General features: G+C 47.8%; 2 protein-coding genes across 11 annotated transcripts in view; one reads left to right on the top strand and one right to left on the bottom strand.

Moving 5' to 3' along the window:
• LOC127601505 (neurexin-2-like) overlaps positions 1-19325 on the bottom strand; it is a 344756-nt gene that overhangs the window by 128826 nt on the left and 196605 nt on the right. For all 10 annotated transcript variants that reach the window (XM_052066883.1, XM_052066919.1, XM_052066875.1 and 7 more), the window contains 2 exons: positions 18579-18752; positions 15899-16018 (listed from right to left, as the gene is read on the bottom strand). In XM_052066883.1, coding sequence (XP_051922843.1) covers positions 15899-16018; positions 18579-18752 — 294 coding nt within the window. The remainder of the gene's footprint in view (positions 1-15898; positions 16019-18578; positions 18753-19325) is intronic.
• Positions 1-19325, top strand: part of tdrd7b (tudor domain containing 7 b) — a 221898-nt gene that overhangs the window by 148948 nt on the left and 53625 nt on the right. The window lies entirely within an intron of this gene.

Raw genomic sequence — 19325 nt, 5'->3', positions numbered from 1 at the left:
GAAACCAGAATGCAGCAGGGACTGTGGAATGTCTTCCTTCAACCGCACATAAATTGTTCAGTGCGCTCGCATTCATCGCGTCTCCTTTTCTCTCACGCTCGTCCTGTCTACTCTCTGACAGCCTAATTGGCATGCAATCAATGCCTCACCTGCGCCTCCACAACATACAAGGCCCTGGGAAAACCTTCAGGCAGGCATGTACTGATTTCTAAATCATCAGCCTACAACATACGCCAATTAGCTCCCGTCGCTTAGGAATGTTGTCTTCCCGTGTCCAAGGGAAATGTGTCTGCGTGCGCCGCGAGAGGGCTCGAGAGGCGATCCTGCGAGGTCCTGTGCAAACCTGAGGACATGTTGCCATTTTATTTTATTCCACATGTCAAGTCAAGTCAACAGTAATTATAGAGCACTTTCAAACAGCCATCGCTGCATACAAAGTGCTGTACATGGAGCGATTTAACATACACAATAAACAGTAAGACGAATCGGTAATAACGGCGGTAGAAAGCACCAAACAGTAAAATCAAGAAAATAAATAAATAAGTAAATTCATCTTTTTTTTTCAAGGCAGTGGGCACCTGTGCACTGTAAACCAAAAAACTAAGTTCAGTTGGGCAATTTAGCAAAATATTTGAAGCTTTTCCACATTACACAACCAAAAAAATGATAGTTGACAAAACTAATTGTACCTTGCATTTCTGCCACCAACTTAAAGGCATAAGTAAAACAACTCCGCAAATGGTTTTGGAGCGAACACCTTGCTTCATTTGCTCAACTCAACTGTATTTCTCGAGCACTTTCAAACAGCCATCGCTGCATACAAAGTGCTGTACATGGAGCGATTTAACATACACAATAAACAGTAAGACGAATCCGTAATAAAGGCGGTAGAAAGCACCAAGCAGTAAAATCAAGAACAAATCTAAGTCATGCAATCAGTGGGAGGTCAATCCAGAGAGAGGGACCAACAACAGAAGAGGCTCCATCCCCTCTGAGCCTCAGTTTACATGACAAAAATTTCAGCGCCCCGATGACACGGACTCGTGAAAATAGCCGAAAAACGGCCAGGTCGTTGCCGTGTCTTTACCAGCAATGTCTCGTACGCTCGCTTCAAAAGCTTTCACCTTCACTTCGGCGCGCATTTAAAATCCATCGCCTTCCACTTGGATCCAATCAAATACTCGCGGCCCCTCACGCAGTCAACCCGCATCGCTATCCGCCATCGGCTCCGAGCCGTCAAAGCGTCGTGTCGCGACCGGGCGACGGATCGGATAAGCGATGGGTGATTAGTGCGGCCGGGCCTGCTGTTGCCTGCGGGTGGATTGTGGGAACGGCGCTGAGGGAAGTGTGAGAAGGGAGGTGGCGGTTTCTGGTTTAGCCTTCAAGGGGTGCAACTGTCGGTCGCTTATCTGACTGTTAATTGCTCATTGCAGGCGACTTTTGGAATGATAAAATGGCAGTAAGGGGCAGTGGGGATTTGATTCGCTCCCAGGGTACATCGACAGGCATGCAGGTAAAATCGTGCAGCACAAGGAAGAACGCGTGTCACTCCAACATGAAGTGAAGAGTCCAGCCAAACACGTCTGATAAAGTCACGGTTTAATCAGGCAACGTGCCCCCATTCCCCATGTTCATTAAAATGCCTTCTGCGAGTCACTCCCGGGCGCGGGGAATTCCGACACCCCCTTTCTATTTTATTTATGTGACGCGCAAGGAGCGACCGTCTTTTTCGCCCTGCAAGCTGTAGCCGGCACAAAATGAAACATGACGAAGAATGTGATATTCGAAAACTCTCCTTTGGCTGCGACAGCTAACGCGAGTGATGTCATGCACACTGTAATCTCGAAATTTGAATATTTGGCTCTTGTCTACCCCGATTCTGGAGATTCTGACCTCAGATTCATATACCTGGAGGCCACCAACAGGCTGCTGGGGGAACTGCAGTTAGCCAACATCCACTGATAAAATATTGGTTGAATTAACTCCGTCTTATTTCGTCAAGTGGCTGTATATCAAAAAATCGTCGGGATCCAGATACATTTCTTACATAGTCGATCCATCTTTAAAAGTAAATGTCTGGATCCAGCAGAATCTGTTTTGTGCAACCACTTGACGAAATAAAATTGAGTAAATTCAACACACCATTTTTTTATGTGTACTCAGAAGTGTGACCAAAATAAATGGTGTGTTGAAGTCACTCAATGTTATTTCATTAAGCGGTTACACAAAATAAAAGTCATCTGGATTCAGATGCAGTTGACTTAAAAATGTTTCTGAGTGCGGATGATTTTATCAAGTGCAACCACTGAAAATAAAATGGAGTACATTCAACAAAACCTTTTTTTTTTCCAGTCTAAGACACAGTCGAGGCGCTGCAGCAGCGTTTGTATGTCACTGACTGATTATGCTTTCAAAGAAGTATATCTTTCATTCATTCATTCATCTTCCGAGCCGCTTGATACTACTACCACTAGGGTCGCGGGGGGGGTGCTGGAGCCTATCCCAGCCGTCTTCGGGCAGTAGGCGGGGGGACACCCTGAATCGGTTGCCAGCCAATCGCAGGGCACACAGAGACAAACAACCATCCACACTCACACACACACCTAGGGACAATTTAGAGTGTTCAATCAGCCTGCCATGCATGTTTTTGGAATGTGGGAGGAAACCGGAGCACCCGGAGAAAACCCACGCAGGCCCGGGGAGAACATGCAAACTCCACACAGGGAGCCCGGAGCTGGAATCGAACCCGGTACCTCTGCACTGTGAAGCCGACGTGCTAACCACTGGACTACCGGGCCGCCTAGAAGTATATCTTTTGAAAGAGAATATTTTGCCTTTCATTAGTAGTATGGCTAATATATTTTTAGGAGCGGTCGCAGTGTTGGGGGTTGTAGTTGTCTTATTGATATTGTGTTTTACGTTCACTTTTATGAACGGCGCTTGGCTTGAGCTACGGTTGTTTTTCAAACCGCTCGATAAATTAATGGAGTCGAGTAAATACGCGGAGTGCGGCATTAGGAGCCTGACTGGATTGCAGAGGGGGCCAAAGAGAAGAAAAACGCTCGGCTCTCGACACGTTGATATTAGTGTGACAAGCTTCCGTAATTAACTCTCCTCGGCTCGAGTTTTGTCAGCAGTCTTTTGTTGCCCCTCGCACTTGATTGTTTATCTAATTTAATGGAACAAAGTCATTTCGCATTTGTAACCGTATCAAAAAGCAATTGGAGTGCGACTCTAAGCCGCTGAACAATGTCGGCCATCAATCAGGGCTGAGCAAAAACGCACCAAAGGAGCTACGGGGACAATTATTTGACCAATGTGTTGCTCAGATGAACATGCCATCAGGTTAACAGCTGATTGGGGCGCAAGGGCAAAAAAAAAGGAAAAAAAAAAGCGCAAGCATCCATTGCTACTTTTTGGATCGAAGATCTACTTTTCGATCAACTAACCTCACGGGATCTACCCTTACCGGCGCGCACACGCACACACACACACACACAAATTTAAGATTTACCTGCTTTATTCATTCATTCATCTTCCGAGCCGCTTGATCCTCACTAGGGTCGCGGGGGGTGCTGGAGCCTATCCCAGCTGTCTTCGGGCAGTAGGCGGGGGACACCCTGAACCGATTGCCAGCCAATCGCAGGGCACACAGAGACGAACAACCATTCGCACTCACACTCACACCTAGGGACAATTTAGAGTGTTCAATCAGCCTGCCATGCATGTTTTTGGAATGTGGGAGGAAACCGGAGCACCCGGAGAAAACCCACGCAGGCCCGGGGAGAACATGCAAACTCCACACAGGGAGGCCGGAGCTGGAATCGAACCCGGTACCTCTGCACTGTGAAGCCGACGTGCTAACCACTGGAAAACCGGGCCGCCCCATTGCTACTTGTCCGTCTTATTTCCCAACTCGAAACGGCATCACGTTTCCACTTCCGTAGATCTGAGTATGCACTTCAGCTTCCCACTTTGGAGATGAGAGCAAAAAGCAGCGCTCGAGGTGTCTTTAAAAAAAAAAAAATCTCATTGACTCTCCTCTCACGCAATCAAGATTAATGTGCGACCATGCGGGCAACATCTGAAAATGTAATTCGTGCGCATGTAAGTGATTGATGGCTTCCTCCTTGGCCGTGTATTGACAACTGCATAATAGGGCCATGAGGGCCATGATTACACACAGCCTCACAAACACATGCCTGTGGAGCCACTTGTGGTTCTGATTGGACCAAAAAAAAAAAAAAAATAAGGTGAGATTCCAACAAGCCGGTCACATTTTCAAAAAGCAACACTTTGAAACAGCCGAAGGCGATTCTGGATCGATGTCCGTGGCGGGAAACCGTGGAGAAGGCATCAAGCGCCTCTCAATCTGCTTGCCTCGTCTTGACATTTTCTCAGGTGAGCGTATGTATTGACGGTCTACCTCCCCATCTCTGTCTAGCATATTATTGTACACGGCATCATTAGGAAGGCAGGCGAGCGGGGTGGAGGCTCGAATGCCCCGGTGTCCTTCTGCCGGCTTTCTCTCCAAAGAGGTGACGCTCCCAAACTGCCTCTTTATGATTTCGGACACAAAAACAACAGCATATAAGGATTGTGGAGCAGGGAGCAGCTAGCCTGGGATTTACCTCAGGGATTTCAACCAGGTGCAAGCTTTTATTATCATGTGGAGGAAAAAAAAAAAATCAATGACAGATCCCTAAACATGAGGACGGAGATACTCCTTAAGGTGCAATGCTAAGAACCTCCCAGCCGCGGCATCTCATCCGCACAACGGTGAGTTTCATGGGAAGTGGCAAGGGGCGGCCATGCGTTTTAACGCGCCGTCTCTTGGCGGCCTTTTTTTGGCAGGTGTGCGCGCGTCTCTCGGCGCCGCTCCTCCTCACCATCGTCTGTCTGACTTTGCTTTTGTTTTGGCTGGACAAAAATACTCAAGAGCGACGCCGCTAAAGGCAACTGAAAGGAGCCCGGAAGAGCCAGTAAAGATGACGCGAGCCGAGTGCGGCGTCTCTTTGCAGGCTTATTTATGATTCACATTTCATAAGTATGAGAGTGCTTCTCAAGTGTTTCTAAAGAGGGCGCCTTAGCCACGCTATGGCCATTGATCACTTTGCCTTCACTCCCTGGACATTGGCTCGACCATCCTGTCCATGCATGCATGCGATCAATACGCGCCGGCCCAGATAACGCAGTTCGGTTCGGCCGTCACGAGTCGCTCATTGCTCTTTTGCCCCTCCCCCTTCCATCCCACCGCCTATTTTTTTACACGCCTTAATAAATAATCGTCCCGTGTGAGCTCGAGCAAAAACAAAACCCGATGACTAAGCCTATTATTAATAATTCATTGCTTTTTTTTTTTGCCAAGCAGGCAGTGGCATCCCGCTGCCACTTAACTGCCTCCATGACTGATGGCCACACACATAAGAAAGCCTCCCAGGAAGTCCTGAATGTTTTCGGACGCAATCGCAAAACAAGTGGACTTGACAGTGAGAGAAGTCAGAAGCCAATGAGGAAAGAGGGATTGCGGGACAAGCGTGATGTCATTTTCCTCTTAATTGTGTCATTTGATCAGAAGTGCTGAGAATTTAAATGAAGTTTTCTTTCAAGGTATCATTGAAGGGTGAATGCGGCTTGGGTGTTGAATGATCCCAGGCCAAACCAAACCTCAAAACTCATTACGTATCACGATTTCCTTCCAGTGATTCCCCCTTCCTTTTCATGCAATGGAATATTCCAACCTCTTGCTGTACAGGCTTGATTCAAGACAAACTGGCGCTTTGCATCACCAAGTTGTCGAAACAGTAACATATATTAGATGTTTCATGAAGTGAGAAGATGAATTTTCAGGACTTCTGGCTCAGGAAATGGGTGAATGTAGTTGGTGAGAAACGTGAACGTCATATTTTTCAGACCTTAGAGGGCACTTAAAATCCCTTAATTTTCTTAAAAATTGCGCATCCAAAAATTGTCATCCAGTGCGCCTTAGGTATGGATGTTAGCTTGTCACTTCTTAAATTCAAATTCCTTGCCGTTACATTCACAATCTCATCTGCATCGAATCGCTAGCTGATGTCCATATTTTCATCAAACAGGAACAAGAACTACTTCCTGCTTGCGTGAAATGTAGCCACCTAATAATGCGGTGCGCCGAATGTTCCCAAATATATGGGATTAAAAATAACGAAAATCCGATGCTCCATCTAGTGGATGCATAAGGCAACAGCAGCCACGATAGTAGCTTCTAGTGTACGTGCCTTATCATGCGATGCGCCTTATATATGAAAACCGTTTCAGGCTATTCTTTGAAGGTGCACATAATACTCCGAAGCGCCTTATAGTACGGAATATACGGTCACCAAATGCGCCCCTGCAACTATGCACAGCATTAAGGGGGGTTCTGGGTCAGCTAGTATCTGGACTCCACATTCTCTTTCGGGTTATGACCCACATTCAAAAGTCCATAGAAGAAAGTGTGTTCAAGTGGAGATGCAGGTGGACTGCTCGCCTTTCATCATGAAATGGAATATATGAACACTCATGATTCTGCTGTGGGCTGAAAAACAGTGTCAGGCAATATAGGCCAGGCAAATATATGCGGATGTTTTCTGGCTTCCTACTTGGGTCCTTGAAGGCCGAAATGCCGCTAATGAAGAACGAGGATGCGCTGGGGAATGCCGGAGTCGCCGTTTTCATTCTTTCACACACGCCGCAAAAATCTTTCTGCACAAACGGCAAGTAGGAGGCTGAACAACATTCTTTTGCCGACGGATCTTAGCCTCACTTGCAAAATGGCTCAATCAACATGTTTTTTTTTTCTTTTTAATGCAGCAGACAATTCCCAGCGTGCCACGACTTCAAAAGGCAGCGCGTGCTGCTACAAGGGAGACGTTGCAAGCCCTCCTGTCTGTTGCCATTCCAACAGATTGGAAATACAGCCTCGGAATTGTTTCGCTGGCCTGGAATTAAAAGTCAGTTACTTCCACTCGACTCGGGCGAGATGAAGGCAGCCCTGTTTCATTACAACTTTATCGTCAAATTGATCCGAGCTGCAGCGGCTGTCGACACAACACCAACACACACCCGACAGAAGACAGCAACCGTTTGCAAGAAAAGTGTGTGTTTCTCTCATTTCTCAATTGAAGAGAAGGACAAGTTCAGAGTTTGAAATGAATCAAGTTTGAATTGACCTTCATGTGGACTGAAATAAAGTCCCCTCCTCAGAGCGGGGCTGGGCAATCGAAACTGAATCGATCTTGGCTTCTCGCAATTTTAACAAAAATGACCGAGGAACAATGATGAGGATGCCGAATGCCGCATTGGGTTTGGAAGATTCCCACATTACAAAAGTACCCTGAATACACCATCGCCCATGCAGCAGAGTGTATGATGTGATTCTGCCTTCCCTGACTGTCTTTCAAACTGTGACAAGACATCAAGGTGGCATAGTTACCAAATATAAAGTTTCGAAAACAATGAATCATCATATTTATGAAGCATGATTTCGATATCAGTCAAAATCCACCCGTGTATTTTCCGACCCGCTTATCCCCACAAGAGTCGCAGGGGGTGCCCGAGCCTATCCCAGCTGTATTCGGACAGTAGGCTGGGGACAATCCGCGCTCACACTCACGCCTAGGGACAATTTAGAGTGTTCAATCGGCCTGCCATGTATGTTTTTGGAATGTGGGAGGAAACCAGAGTACCCACAGAAAACCCACGCAGGCCCGGGGAGAAAATGCTAACTCCACGCAGAGAGGCCGAAGCTGGAATTGAACCCACGACCTCTGCACTATGAGGTCGACGCGCTCACCACTCGTCTATCAGTCAAGTTTCATGAGGATTATATTTGTCAGCACCCAAACCTGACTCTCACCGTGCTCCAGTCCAGCAACCCACCAATGAAAACTAGCCATTCGACTAAAATGTCAACATATTGTTCAATCGATCCACTCCAACAATGATGAATATGGTCTTCCAACAAATGGGGCCAACATGCCGATGTCTCTCCCTCTATAAAGACCGCCAAGGTCTTCTATCGAGGTCCCCTTTGAGCCTCGCCGGGCCATCACGAGCAAGCGACACCTCGACCCTTCTTCCCCCCACCCTCGCACGCTTCCAATATGACGTAAATCGATGAAAAATGAAAAGCTAAAGAGATGGAAGCAAATCCGCGAGCTGATGAGAACATGAGGCACGGTTCGAAAGGCACATGAGAAACCAAGAGGGAAGGAAAGAGCGGGGCTATTGATTAAGCAGAAGGCGGAGCAGCTGTCAATACCGCCGTCCTCTGCTTGGTAGCGCCACGACAGAAAACAGGGGAGGCGCTGTTTATGACTCGGTCCAGACCAAAATACACATTTCAGGAGTCTCGGCGAGTCTTTGTGGCGTAAGGAATACAGACAAAAAGGAACCATTTCTATGGGCTGCTTAAGGATATTGGAGATGTGCATGCAGATTGATTTATCGAACCATAAGAATCCTCCTCCTTCTCTGCAAAACTAATTTCCACAAATCATTTATTTTGTTACTTATTTATTCTATGCACGACTATACTCTACCCTTAAAGAAACACTTGTCGAATGTTAACCGAGTAGGGCTCGGGTCAAAATTATCGGATTCCAGAGTTCAAAGCAAACACGGTGAAGCGACATTTGGCTGTTATGCTGCAGGCGAATGGAAGAAGCTGCCGACACAAGTGAGGACTGCACTCGGGAGGAAATACCTACAAATGCATGTTCAAAAACAAACAAAAAAATCTCATTTTTCCCATACCTCGCAGGAAGGTCTTTCAAAGCATTTTTAAAGTCATCCATCCATCCATCATCTACCGCTTATCCGGGGCCGGGTCGCGGGGGCAACAGCTTTAGCAAGGAAGCCCAAACTTCCCTCTCCCTAGCTACTTCTTCCAGCTCCCCCCGGGGGATCCCGAGTCGTTCCCAGGCAAGCAGGGTGACATAGTCTCTCCAGCGTGTCCTGGGTCTTCCTCGGGGTCTCCTCCCGGTGGGACATGCCCGGAACACCTCACCAGGGAGGCGCTCAGGAGGCATCCGAATCAGATGCCCAAGCCACCTCATCTGGCTCCTCTCGATGTGGAGGAGAAGCGGCTCGACTCTGAGCCCCTCCCGGATGACCGAGCTTCTCACCTTATCTCTAAGGGAGAGCCCGGACACCCTGCGGAGAAAACTCATTTCGGCCGCTTGTATCCGGCGGGATCTCCGGGATTTTTAAAGTCATGATCGGCAAAATTCTTGAACTGCACATTCAATTTTAGTAAGCTACTTTTATTTCTAGTCTTTGCTTTTCAATGTCGTACTTTCAATTTGGTGAAACACAGTGAGTAGCCTTGCCTTGCCTTTTCCCCTGCCATTTCCTGTACTGTGCAATAAGAGGAGCCACATTTCGATTGCAGCACTCCCCGTCTCCCGTCAGGATACGCTACAATCAGGGGTGCCCAAACCTTTTTGGACCGAAGATCTACTTTTCGATCAACTAACCTCCCGGGATCTACCCTTACCGGCACGCGCACACACGCACACGCACACGCACACACGCGCGTACGCCATGATGACAAACAGCCTTTTATTTTTTTATTTTTATTTTTTTGTGAAAATGAGACTGATAGGATGATTAGTGTGCAGTGTATTTTAACACAAAAAAATATATTACTAACATGTACAAAGACACAAACGGTTGATTGTTTTTTTTTTCCTCGACACTCCTCGGATCTACTTGGGACCTGTCTTAGATCTACCGGTAGATCAGGATCTACCTAATGGGCACCCCTGCGGCTACATGATGGGCAACATTCATGAATCAAATGTGCATAGGGGGGTAAAGGAACCCAAACATCATTTAATGTCGTCATAAAATGCGCCGTGTAAAAGAAAAGCCTTCTACCCTGTTGCGTTCGAGTGGAAGTGTTTTCCCAAAGGGGAAAGTCTGCCATGACATTTCATTTTTTTTATGTTCCAGTCGAATGTTTCTATGATGAATAAGGAAGAAAATCTTGTTGAGCACCTCATGCGCCTTCGACGGATACTTGAGTGCATGTAGCATGTCAGTTGTTAGCAAGAAAAGGTGAAGGCGACAAAATAAAGTGATCTGAACCATAGCGCTCTGCAGTGAAAGAGGACCAGAAGAGACGAACCGCAGTCTGTTGATGGGTGGGTAGAAACCGGCAACTCCCATGTCATTGACTCTGTCACGTTCCTACACCGAGGGTAAGATTGTATAATTCCGTCTGTGAGATGTAAGCCCAATAAAATCCTTCCCAGGACACTCGAATCACCACAAGGACGCACAAAATTCCACACGGGGGGCTTCGGCAGAGGAATCTACAAGAACGATGGGGAATGAAAGATTATCGCCCTCTTGGAAAGCCACCATTTATCACCTCATTGGCCTCCGTGCTCACGCCCGCCTCGGCGCTGCCGTGTTCATGCTACGGAAAATCCATTACTGGTCTCGGCGCAGGGCGGAAATAACAAGCAGGAAATATTCTGAGAGCTGGGATTCCATTGATAAGAAAATGGTTCTCCCCATAGGATGAAAATATGACGTATTTGCAATAATTGCTGTGATTTGTTCTGCGGGGTTTGTGTGTGTGTGGGGGGGGGGGGTGTTTGAATTCACATGAAATCTCAAAATGTGCATCTCCACCATATAGGCTTGACATTGATTACCAGAATAAATTGTGCATCGGCCGACGGCAGGTGATCTTTTTCAGGGAAAACAATCTAGTAGCGCCACTTATCCCCCCCCCCCCCCCTGCGTTTAAGGCTTCTTTTTTTTTTAAGCGGGAGTGTGGATATTTCCACCGCCATTTCAAGTTTCCAAGTAAGGCAATCAATTTTGCCTTCTGAAAAGTGTTCCAAGGCCACGCTCAAGGACGACGATCCGCCGAGTGGATTCTTCAAGGTGGAGAGGATCGAGTTGTTTTGCAATTTTTGACAACGAGAAAGACGATTCACGCGTCGAGACTGCGGGTCGCCCGGGAATATGATTACAAAGCGATAATAACTCGCATGTTCTTCTGGTCGAAAAATGTGCTGGGGATTAGCCCACAAAAGAGCCTTCAACCTTTCAGGAGGTGAATTTAATCAATTTGCACACCGCATATGGCATGGCGGGCTTGGGAGTATTTTCCCAAAGATGCGCCGATATCAACGTTTCTTCCACGTCTTTTGTTTCTGTCAGCCCTTGCAGGCGAGGGTAATTTGCAGTCGAGAACACGGCGGAGTGGAGACTTGCAACAACTTTATCAGCGCCCACGGGATCAAATCTTGAGGAAGTCATCCAGTATCGGTCAGGATTTTACCGTTAAGACACACTTGAGATATCATTCAACCTCGATTATTATTTTACTCCTCTCCTCACTTCCTCGAACGCCTCCTGTTCGCCTTCCAAAATGGAGCCGAGGGCTTTCATGATGTTTGCATTTGTCTTGAGCGGTCTCAAAGCAATTACGAAGGCTTGTTAGTTGTCCTTTAATGCACATTGTGGCTTAAAAGCTATCCCGTTCTTTAATTAAACTCGGGGAAAACGGTGGCGGCGCTGCGCTGGATCGACACTGGATCAGACACTCATCAAGAGCAAAGCAAAAGTTTCCAGGGGGGGGGGGGGGGAGGAATTCCTCGTGATACGGGGCCCAAACTCTTGGTATCAAAGTGCTTTCTTTTGATTGCAAATTTCTTCTGGTTGAAGAAACACGCTCAAGACTGTAGAGATGATCGTGGACTTCAGGAAACATTCTTCTCCTCAGTTGCCCCTCACACTATCCAACTGCCCTGTGTCAACCGTCGAGACCTTCAAGTTCCTGGGAATCACAGTCTCCCAGGACATGAAGTGGGAAGTCAACACCATCTCCATCCTGAAAAGGGCCCGGCAGCGGATGTACTTCCTGAGGCTGCTGAGGAAGCATGGCCTGCCACAGGAGGTGCTACGACAGTTCTACACGGCAGTCATCGAATCAATCCTGTGTTCTTCCATCACGGTTTGGTTTGGGGCCGCCACAAAAAAAGGACAAAATCCGACTTCAACGGACAGTTAGGACAGCAGAAAAAATCGTTGGCACCGCCCTCCCCACTCTTGAGGACTTGCACACTGCAAGAATCAAGACAAGGGCACGGAAAATCCTCCTGGATCCCCCGCACCCTGCCCACCACCTTTTTCAGCCACTCCCCTAAGGCAGACGCTACAGATCCATGCGCACCAAATCCAGTAGACACTTAAACAGCTTCTTCCCTTTAGCCATTAACTCCTTAAACAGTCACTGACATAGTCACTCTTCTTGCACCACAAAATGGTATTACAAAACTACTGGTATACTCTAAAATGGTTCAATGATTTTGTTGTTTACGATGATACTAGTGCAGCGTGTTATACCGGAGACAAATTCCTTGTGTGTTCTACATACTTGGCCAATAAAGATGATTCTGATTCTGATTGAAGGGGCGAGTTCCTTCACATAACTACGAACCCGTGCGCAACAACACTGATTCCGTTCTTTTCTTTACTCACATATCTCAAAATGCAATTGATCTTTTTGTTTACATTTGCGAAGAAAATACATTCGAGTTCAATAAAATGCTCTTTTCAACAAAATATTTGCTGAGTGTCACACGTGCTTGTCTTGGAACACCAGTGAAGGGGCGGGGCTTTCCTTTGGGCAGGACACCCCACCCTTCAACCGAGGCCTCACTGCCTTTGAACAGCCGGCGAGGTGATTTTTTTTTTTTTAATGCGGAAGCCAACATTTCCTTTTCACTTAACTCAAGTGTCCTCCCATTCGTCTGCCCACGCTCTCGCTCCAGCGGCTGGAAATGGCGAGATTGCCATTTGTCGCTGGCAGGCCGGTCGCCGTGTAAACGATAAAAGCATGCCAGGCAATTACGCCGGCACACACGCCGAGTTTGGGGCTAACCAGGCGGGGCCTGGCAAACGTCAAGGAGACGGCAAGACGACGTTGGGGGGGAGGGAGTATCGCTCATCGGAAAACACGCGGGAGAGCCACGCTGGCCAACGAGACGTCTTTCATTTATTTTGCCAGTCGAGTGATCTGGCTCGACATTATTGCAGCTTTGCATCTCTGGATTGGTGTGCCGAAGAACTGTGGCTGACCTACGCTGTGCGCATTACCGTAATTAGTGAGGGGGGGCATGCAGCTGGAGGACGCTTACAAATGCACTTCATTAGTATGGCCAGCAGCTGGCTTGACTGCAAATGTGCACACGCCTGGCGGACTCAAACGGCTTAAAAAAAAAAAAAAGTGTGGGGGGGGGGGAACTAGCCCAAAATGGCTTTGCCCGTCTCTTTCCCTTGAGGCCAGCATCCTCCTCTCCTTGGTGAGAGAAACAAAGCTGCACGCGCATGCACATCCATCCATCCATCCATCTTCTACCGCTTATCCGGGGCCGGGTCGCGGGGGCAACAGCTTTAGCAGGGAAGCCCAGACTTCCCTCTCCCTAGCTACTTCATCCAGCTCTCTCCGGGGGATCCCGAGGCGTTCCTAGGCCATCTGGGTGACATAGTCTCTCCAGCGTGTCCTGGGTCTTCCTCTGGGTCTCCTCCCGGTGGGACATGCCCGGAACACCTCACCAGGGAGGCGTTCAGGAGGCATCCGAATCAGATGCCCAAGCCACCTCATCTGGCTCCTCTCGATGTGGAGGAGAAGCGGCTTGACTCGGAGCCCCTCCCAGATGCATGCGCATCATTTCCCTTTTCATGATGAATAATAAGGCACAACACTCAGGGGCCCATTTATGCACCACACATTGACGAAGCGAGCAGTCGATCACCGCAGGCCGCGACTGAATAGCAAATGCTCTGCAAGTGTGCGCACGCAAATACGCCAACCGTTGGTCACTGTATCAAGTACAAATTCGCTCGCGGTTATTCCGAGATTTGCAGAAGAATCGGTGTTGACCTAAACCAGGGGTGCCCATTAGGTAGATCCTGATCTACCGGTAGATCTAAGACAGGTCCCAAGTAGATCCGAGGAGTGTCGAGAAGAAAAAAAAACAAACAACCATTTGTGTGTCTTTGTACATGTTAGTAATATATTTTTTGTGTTAATATACACTGCACACTAATCAGTCTCATTTTCACCAAAAAAAAATATTTAAAAAATAAAATAAAGCAGGCGGCCCGGTAGTCCGGTGGTTAGCACGTCGGCTTCACAGTGCAGAGGTACCGGGTTCGATTCCAGCTCCGGGCTCCCTGTGTGGAGTTTGCATGTTCTCCCCGGGTCTGCGTGGGTTTTCTCCGGGTGCTCCGGTTTCCTCCCACATTCCAAAAACATGCGTGGAAGGCTGATTGGACGCTCTAAATTGTCCCTAGGTGTGAGTGTGAGTGCGAATGGTTGTTCGTTTCTGCGTGACCTGCGATTGGCTGGCAACCGATTCAGGGTGTCCCCCGCCTACTGCCCGAAGACAGCTGGGATAGGCTCCAGCACTCCCCGCGACCCGAGTGAGGATCAAGCGGCTCGGAAGATGAATGAATGAATAAAATAAAGCAGGTAAATCTTAAATTAGTGTGTGTGTGTGCGTGCGCGCGCCGGTAAGGGTAGATCCCGTGAGGTTAGTTGATCGAAAAGTAGATCTTCGATCCAAAAAGTTTGGGCACCCCTGACCTAAACTAACTAGCAACACAGTGTTTGTTTTCAATCGGTACTCCAATAAAAACAAGCTCTCTGCTCACCGTGCACACCGCCCACTCGCGCCACTCACACTTCCACCAGTTTTATGGACATCGTTTGGATTTCCGGGTTTATTTTGTGTGATTTTGCTCGTTTTACTGTCTGCTGCCAGGCCGGCATTGCAAATGAAAATCAGTTCTTAATTGCCTTGCTTGAGTAAATAAAGGTTAAATAGTAGACATTTATTATCCATCTCCAGGACACGGCTCAGCAAAATTGCCTGCTGCTGAGTTGTTAACAGGACCTCTCTTGCCTGTGGCGTGTCAAATGTAGAAGACATTTATTTTGATTTTGCGAGGAGCAAGCCTTCAGCTTATCACTTATCACTTTGGACAAGTGGAAGCGGCAACAGAACGCCTCGAATCCCGTTCGCTTTGCAGGGGGGAGGGGTCCTGTGATTTATTTGGGCAGCCCTGCACGCCCGCTCATGAACGACCACGAGCTCGGCGTGCAACCAACATTCTTTATTCAGCCATAAAGCAAAGCTGCGGTGTTTGCCCTCAGTGAGACAAAGAGAAATACGATTTGGAAGGGGAAATAGCGAAGGGCGAATAAGAGACAAATCGGACAAAAAAAATGGAAGATGTGATGGAGCCCCGAAATATTCCCGAGTAACGCCGCTCTCGTCTACCAAAGAGCAAAGACAAAATGACGGCGAAGCTTCTGATGACCCTACCTTGGTTTTCGGAGAAGGACGAATCCCAGAGAGCTGGCCGGCCGACTCGGATACAATTTGTCATGAGTCAGCCGACGCCAAGGAGAAAAGGCCGATCATTTGGCGGGGAAAGTAAAAAAAGGCCGGGAAGACGAAAGAGACGACTAGAAAGAGAACAAGGCGATGGATTAACCCATCCGCATTTGGGGTCAAGTGGATGAAATACGGTTGTCAGGGATCCAAGCTGGCAAGGGGGGGGGGGCGAAAGAATTCAAAGACGCGGCGACTCCACGGCGAAGGAAAACGTGTCCTCATATCCCCACCTGGAAAGTTGCAATTGTGTTCTCTCTCTCTCTCCTCTGAGGGAGCGACGCAATTTACCCGAGCGGCCAGCGCAAGTCTACTAGCCTGTTTTTCACTTGTGCTGGAACCATTCATGTGATGAATCAGAACTTCAACATTGCCCGTGGTTGTTTATCAGAATCCGGCACTGGGCGCATTCTCACACACATACACAAAGGCGAAAGCAAAAGTGAGAGACTCACGGTCGTTGCAAAACGAGCCTCCGTAGGACGTCATGGTGCAGTCGCAGGTGAAGCCCTCCCACTGCTGGAGACAAACCCCTTGATGGTAGCAGGAGTCCTCCGTACAGGTGGTACTCGGTCCTAAAGCGACGGGAGTTTCGGCTTAGCAGGTGGGAACGTTACTCGGTACACAACTCAAGAACATTTCATTCGAATAGAATCCGACACCAAACTATCCGAAAAACCGATACGCTCCAATCCTGTGACGGCTGTGCTAAATCAGGGTCGTTGCGGGGCTTTTCCCCACATTGTGACAATGAGGCGCTCTAAAGGGACCACTCCGGCGAGAACCATGCGAGCCGTAGCGTCAGACACGTTTTAAACGCACATTTCCGCCTTGTCTCTGTGACGTGCGCACACTCACGGCTGACAACGAGGCGCTCTTAAAGCGGCCGCGTGGATTCTTATTTCAACACAAAACCACGACCGCTACTTTGTTACCTTCACCTAGGTAAGACTTTTGGCTCACTTGGCTTCCGCGTCATGAAACTTGTGGTCACCAACATGAAATCTTCGCTCGAGAAAAACAGGAGCTCGCTTGTTGGCGTTTAACAAAAACACACACGAACACGCACGCTTCTGTGCCAGACTAATTGGCTAGCGAGTAAAACACATCTCCTTGTGAATAGATTATCCATTTAAAATAAATCAATACATGATGCACGAGATGTGTTTATGTTCGATACTAAATACTTAGGAAGGCAATATGTTCATTTTTTTTTGTTGCCTGCTAATTACCCGGCACCGGAATAAAAAGGTTCCATCGTGGAGTTAAATAAACATTGTGTTATTAAATCGTGGAGGGTTGACTGTTGATCTCTTGCATGATAAGTCCACATTCCTGATCCAAGCACAACTTGACCTCAATGTTTTCAAAAAATAAAACATATAACAAATAAAACATAAACAATATGGCTGTCCCAATAATAGGTAGCGGGTGGAAAATTAAGACTACGCTGTGACAGAAGGCAGAGTCATGCAGTTGCCATCGTGGGCTTTCTCTATTGACATTGATTTCTTTTGCAACGCTGCCCAATTAAAAAAAATAAAATAACACTCGCTGCTAAAGAACATTTTAAGTGAAATGGTAAACCTTATAGCAAAGGTGTCAAACTCATTTTTGTCGCGGGCCACATTACAGTTACTGGCTCTCATATATTCTACTAGCTGGTTCGCCGCCCTCCGGTCGGCTCATCAGCTAGTTCCTGCGGAAGGCTGGTAAGAGGGCCTTCGGCCCACAAAAGTGTTGTTGCTTGGTTCAACTTTTTGTTCATCTTCATTGCTTATCGCGAAAATAAAGAGATGTCTAGCTCTACTAAATAACTAACAATTTCATTGCAATGCTTGTGGGTAGACAACATTTTTTCGCTAAGATGCCCGCGCGATCGTAGTGAGCCACTGCCTGAGCGGCGCAGTGGCGGCGCGCAGCGGCGCGGTGATGTAGGTAAGTTTTGAAAAGGGACAGACCGCGTGCGGGACGACGCGCAATATATATATATAGATATGAGAATGTGAAAATTTGGTACAGATTTTTAGCAAGCATCATAGAAATTGACACGTTTGGTTTGCTTTCGCAGGCCACATCAAAGGATCTGGCGGGCCAAATCTGGCCCCGGGGCCTTGAGTTTGGAACCTGTGTTACTTGGGTTTACGATGAAAAAAGAAAAAGAGAGCCCCATCTTTTTTTTTTTCGTTCTACCTTTTAGCTGGCAAGGAAACAAAGTCAAAAGAGGATAACGGTGTTTGCGGAGGCTCAGAGTCATAAAGTACGAGATATGTTATCTTTATCGAGGCACCGTGCTGCACAGAGAGATTGACTACACAAAACGAGAATCTCGCCGAAGGTCGGTCAGGCCCCAGTTGGTTGACGCGCGGCGGCTTAGCTCTCCGGCATGTCCGATTTTGTGCTAATATTAGCATTTGGCGGTTATGGAGTCACTGGTGGGAGTTGGCCTTGATGGCTTCACGGCCATTTTAACCTTATAAAGACGGCTAAATGCCCGTTGGCAGGTAATAAGGCTGTCTGGGAGAAGACCCAACAGGTAAAAAAAAACAAAACAAAACAAAACAAAAGTTCGATCAGTGCCTCTTTGTGTCAGCCAGTGTGGCCCTGAGGGAAATCAAGCTCGGGATGCCGTTGAGATGTGGCTGAGAAATAAAGGGGTGAGAAGTGGGTAACGGACGCCATTGCCAAAATCCAGTGATACATCCCAGATTTAACCGGCCTGATTCTACGGGCGCACGTGGCCACAGACTGCAGCGGAGAAGGGATGAGCAAAAGCAGAGGTAAACACGCAGGAAATGCAAGATTAATGAGGCAAGCGGCGAGGAGGGCGGGGGCATCGCTGAGATTAGCTACACTGAGAGATTCTTCGCTCATGCAGGTTTTATGGCGCAATCGAGAGGCTGCTCGGGGGTAGTGAGAGCATGGGCGTGGCCACTGGTGTATATCAGTAAATAACGTCCGCACACGTGCACGATGATGCCAGGCTTGGGGGATGCGACTCGGGCAGAGAGTAAAAAAAAAAAAAAAAAAACACATTTTCTTGGATTTAATAAAGACGCAATAAAGGGCCGCGGCGCCGATTTCAAACAAATCAAATCGCGCGTGCCGTCTCCTATTGATGAAAAACACACTTACCATCACAGCCTCGGTCCACCTGGCCCACCCTGTGGAGGGCATCTGCAATCATGTCAGGGAGTCTCCCGTTCAAGTCCACGGAGGCCAGGCAGCCCTGGTACCCGTCCCGGGACGCGATTAGTTTGGGCAGATTACTGTACATGTTCTTGATCACGCCACCGATGTACAGCTCTCCTGCAAAACACGACATCGACAGATGCATCAGCGCATCTCATGAAAACACATCCAAGAGCAAAACTGAGACTGGGCTTCGTCTCGCTCGTCACCCGCCGCGGGTCGTTGGGATTTTGAGGCGCCACTTGGTGCGACGTGCACTGCACCAGTTTGCTAGCGAAAAGCTTCAACTGGCTAAGCTGCGGCTAAAGACGTCGCGGAGTCCCTTCAAAGGGAGTAATCGTCACCCGCATGGCTGCAAATAAGGTACTTTACAATCCCCGCAGGCATATATTCTTTATCCTCGAAAAACGAGTAGCAATAAGCAAAAAGTAGCAGTCAAAGTACGATTCTATATTTATCATTTGAGGCAAAAATGAGCCGATGGCTGAACAATCAAGAGAGTGAGGCTTGACGCTCGACATGAGCTGACTGCTATTATTGGAACGGACGTGATACTTTCAAAGATTCACCTCCATAGCTGTCGGGGTGGGGTACAATGCATAATAAGATTTGATGAGCAGGATTTACCATTTTGCTCAGAATTTTTTTTTTTTTGAAGTCTTGGTTAAGGCCTTAGAAATGTTAGCGCCA

This window comes from Hippocampus zosterae, chromosome 1 (genome assembly GCF_025434085.1).
Source record: "Hippocampus zosterae strain Florida chromosome 1, ASM2543408v3, whole genome shotgun sequence".
NCBI lineage: Eukaryota > Metazoa > Chordata > Actinopteri > Syngnathiformes > Syngnathidae > Hippocampus > Hippocampus zosterae.
Note: the sequence above shows the minus strand (reverse complement) of the source record. Positions and strands in the feature narration are given on the sequence as shown.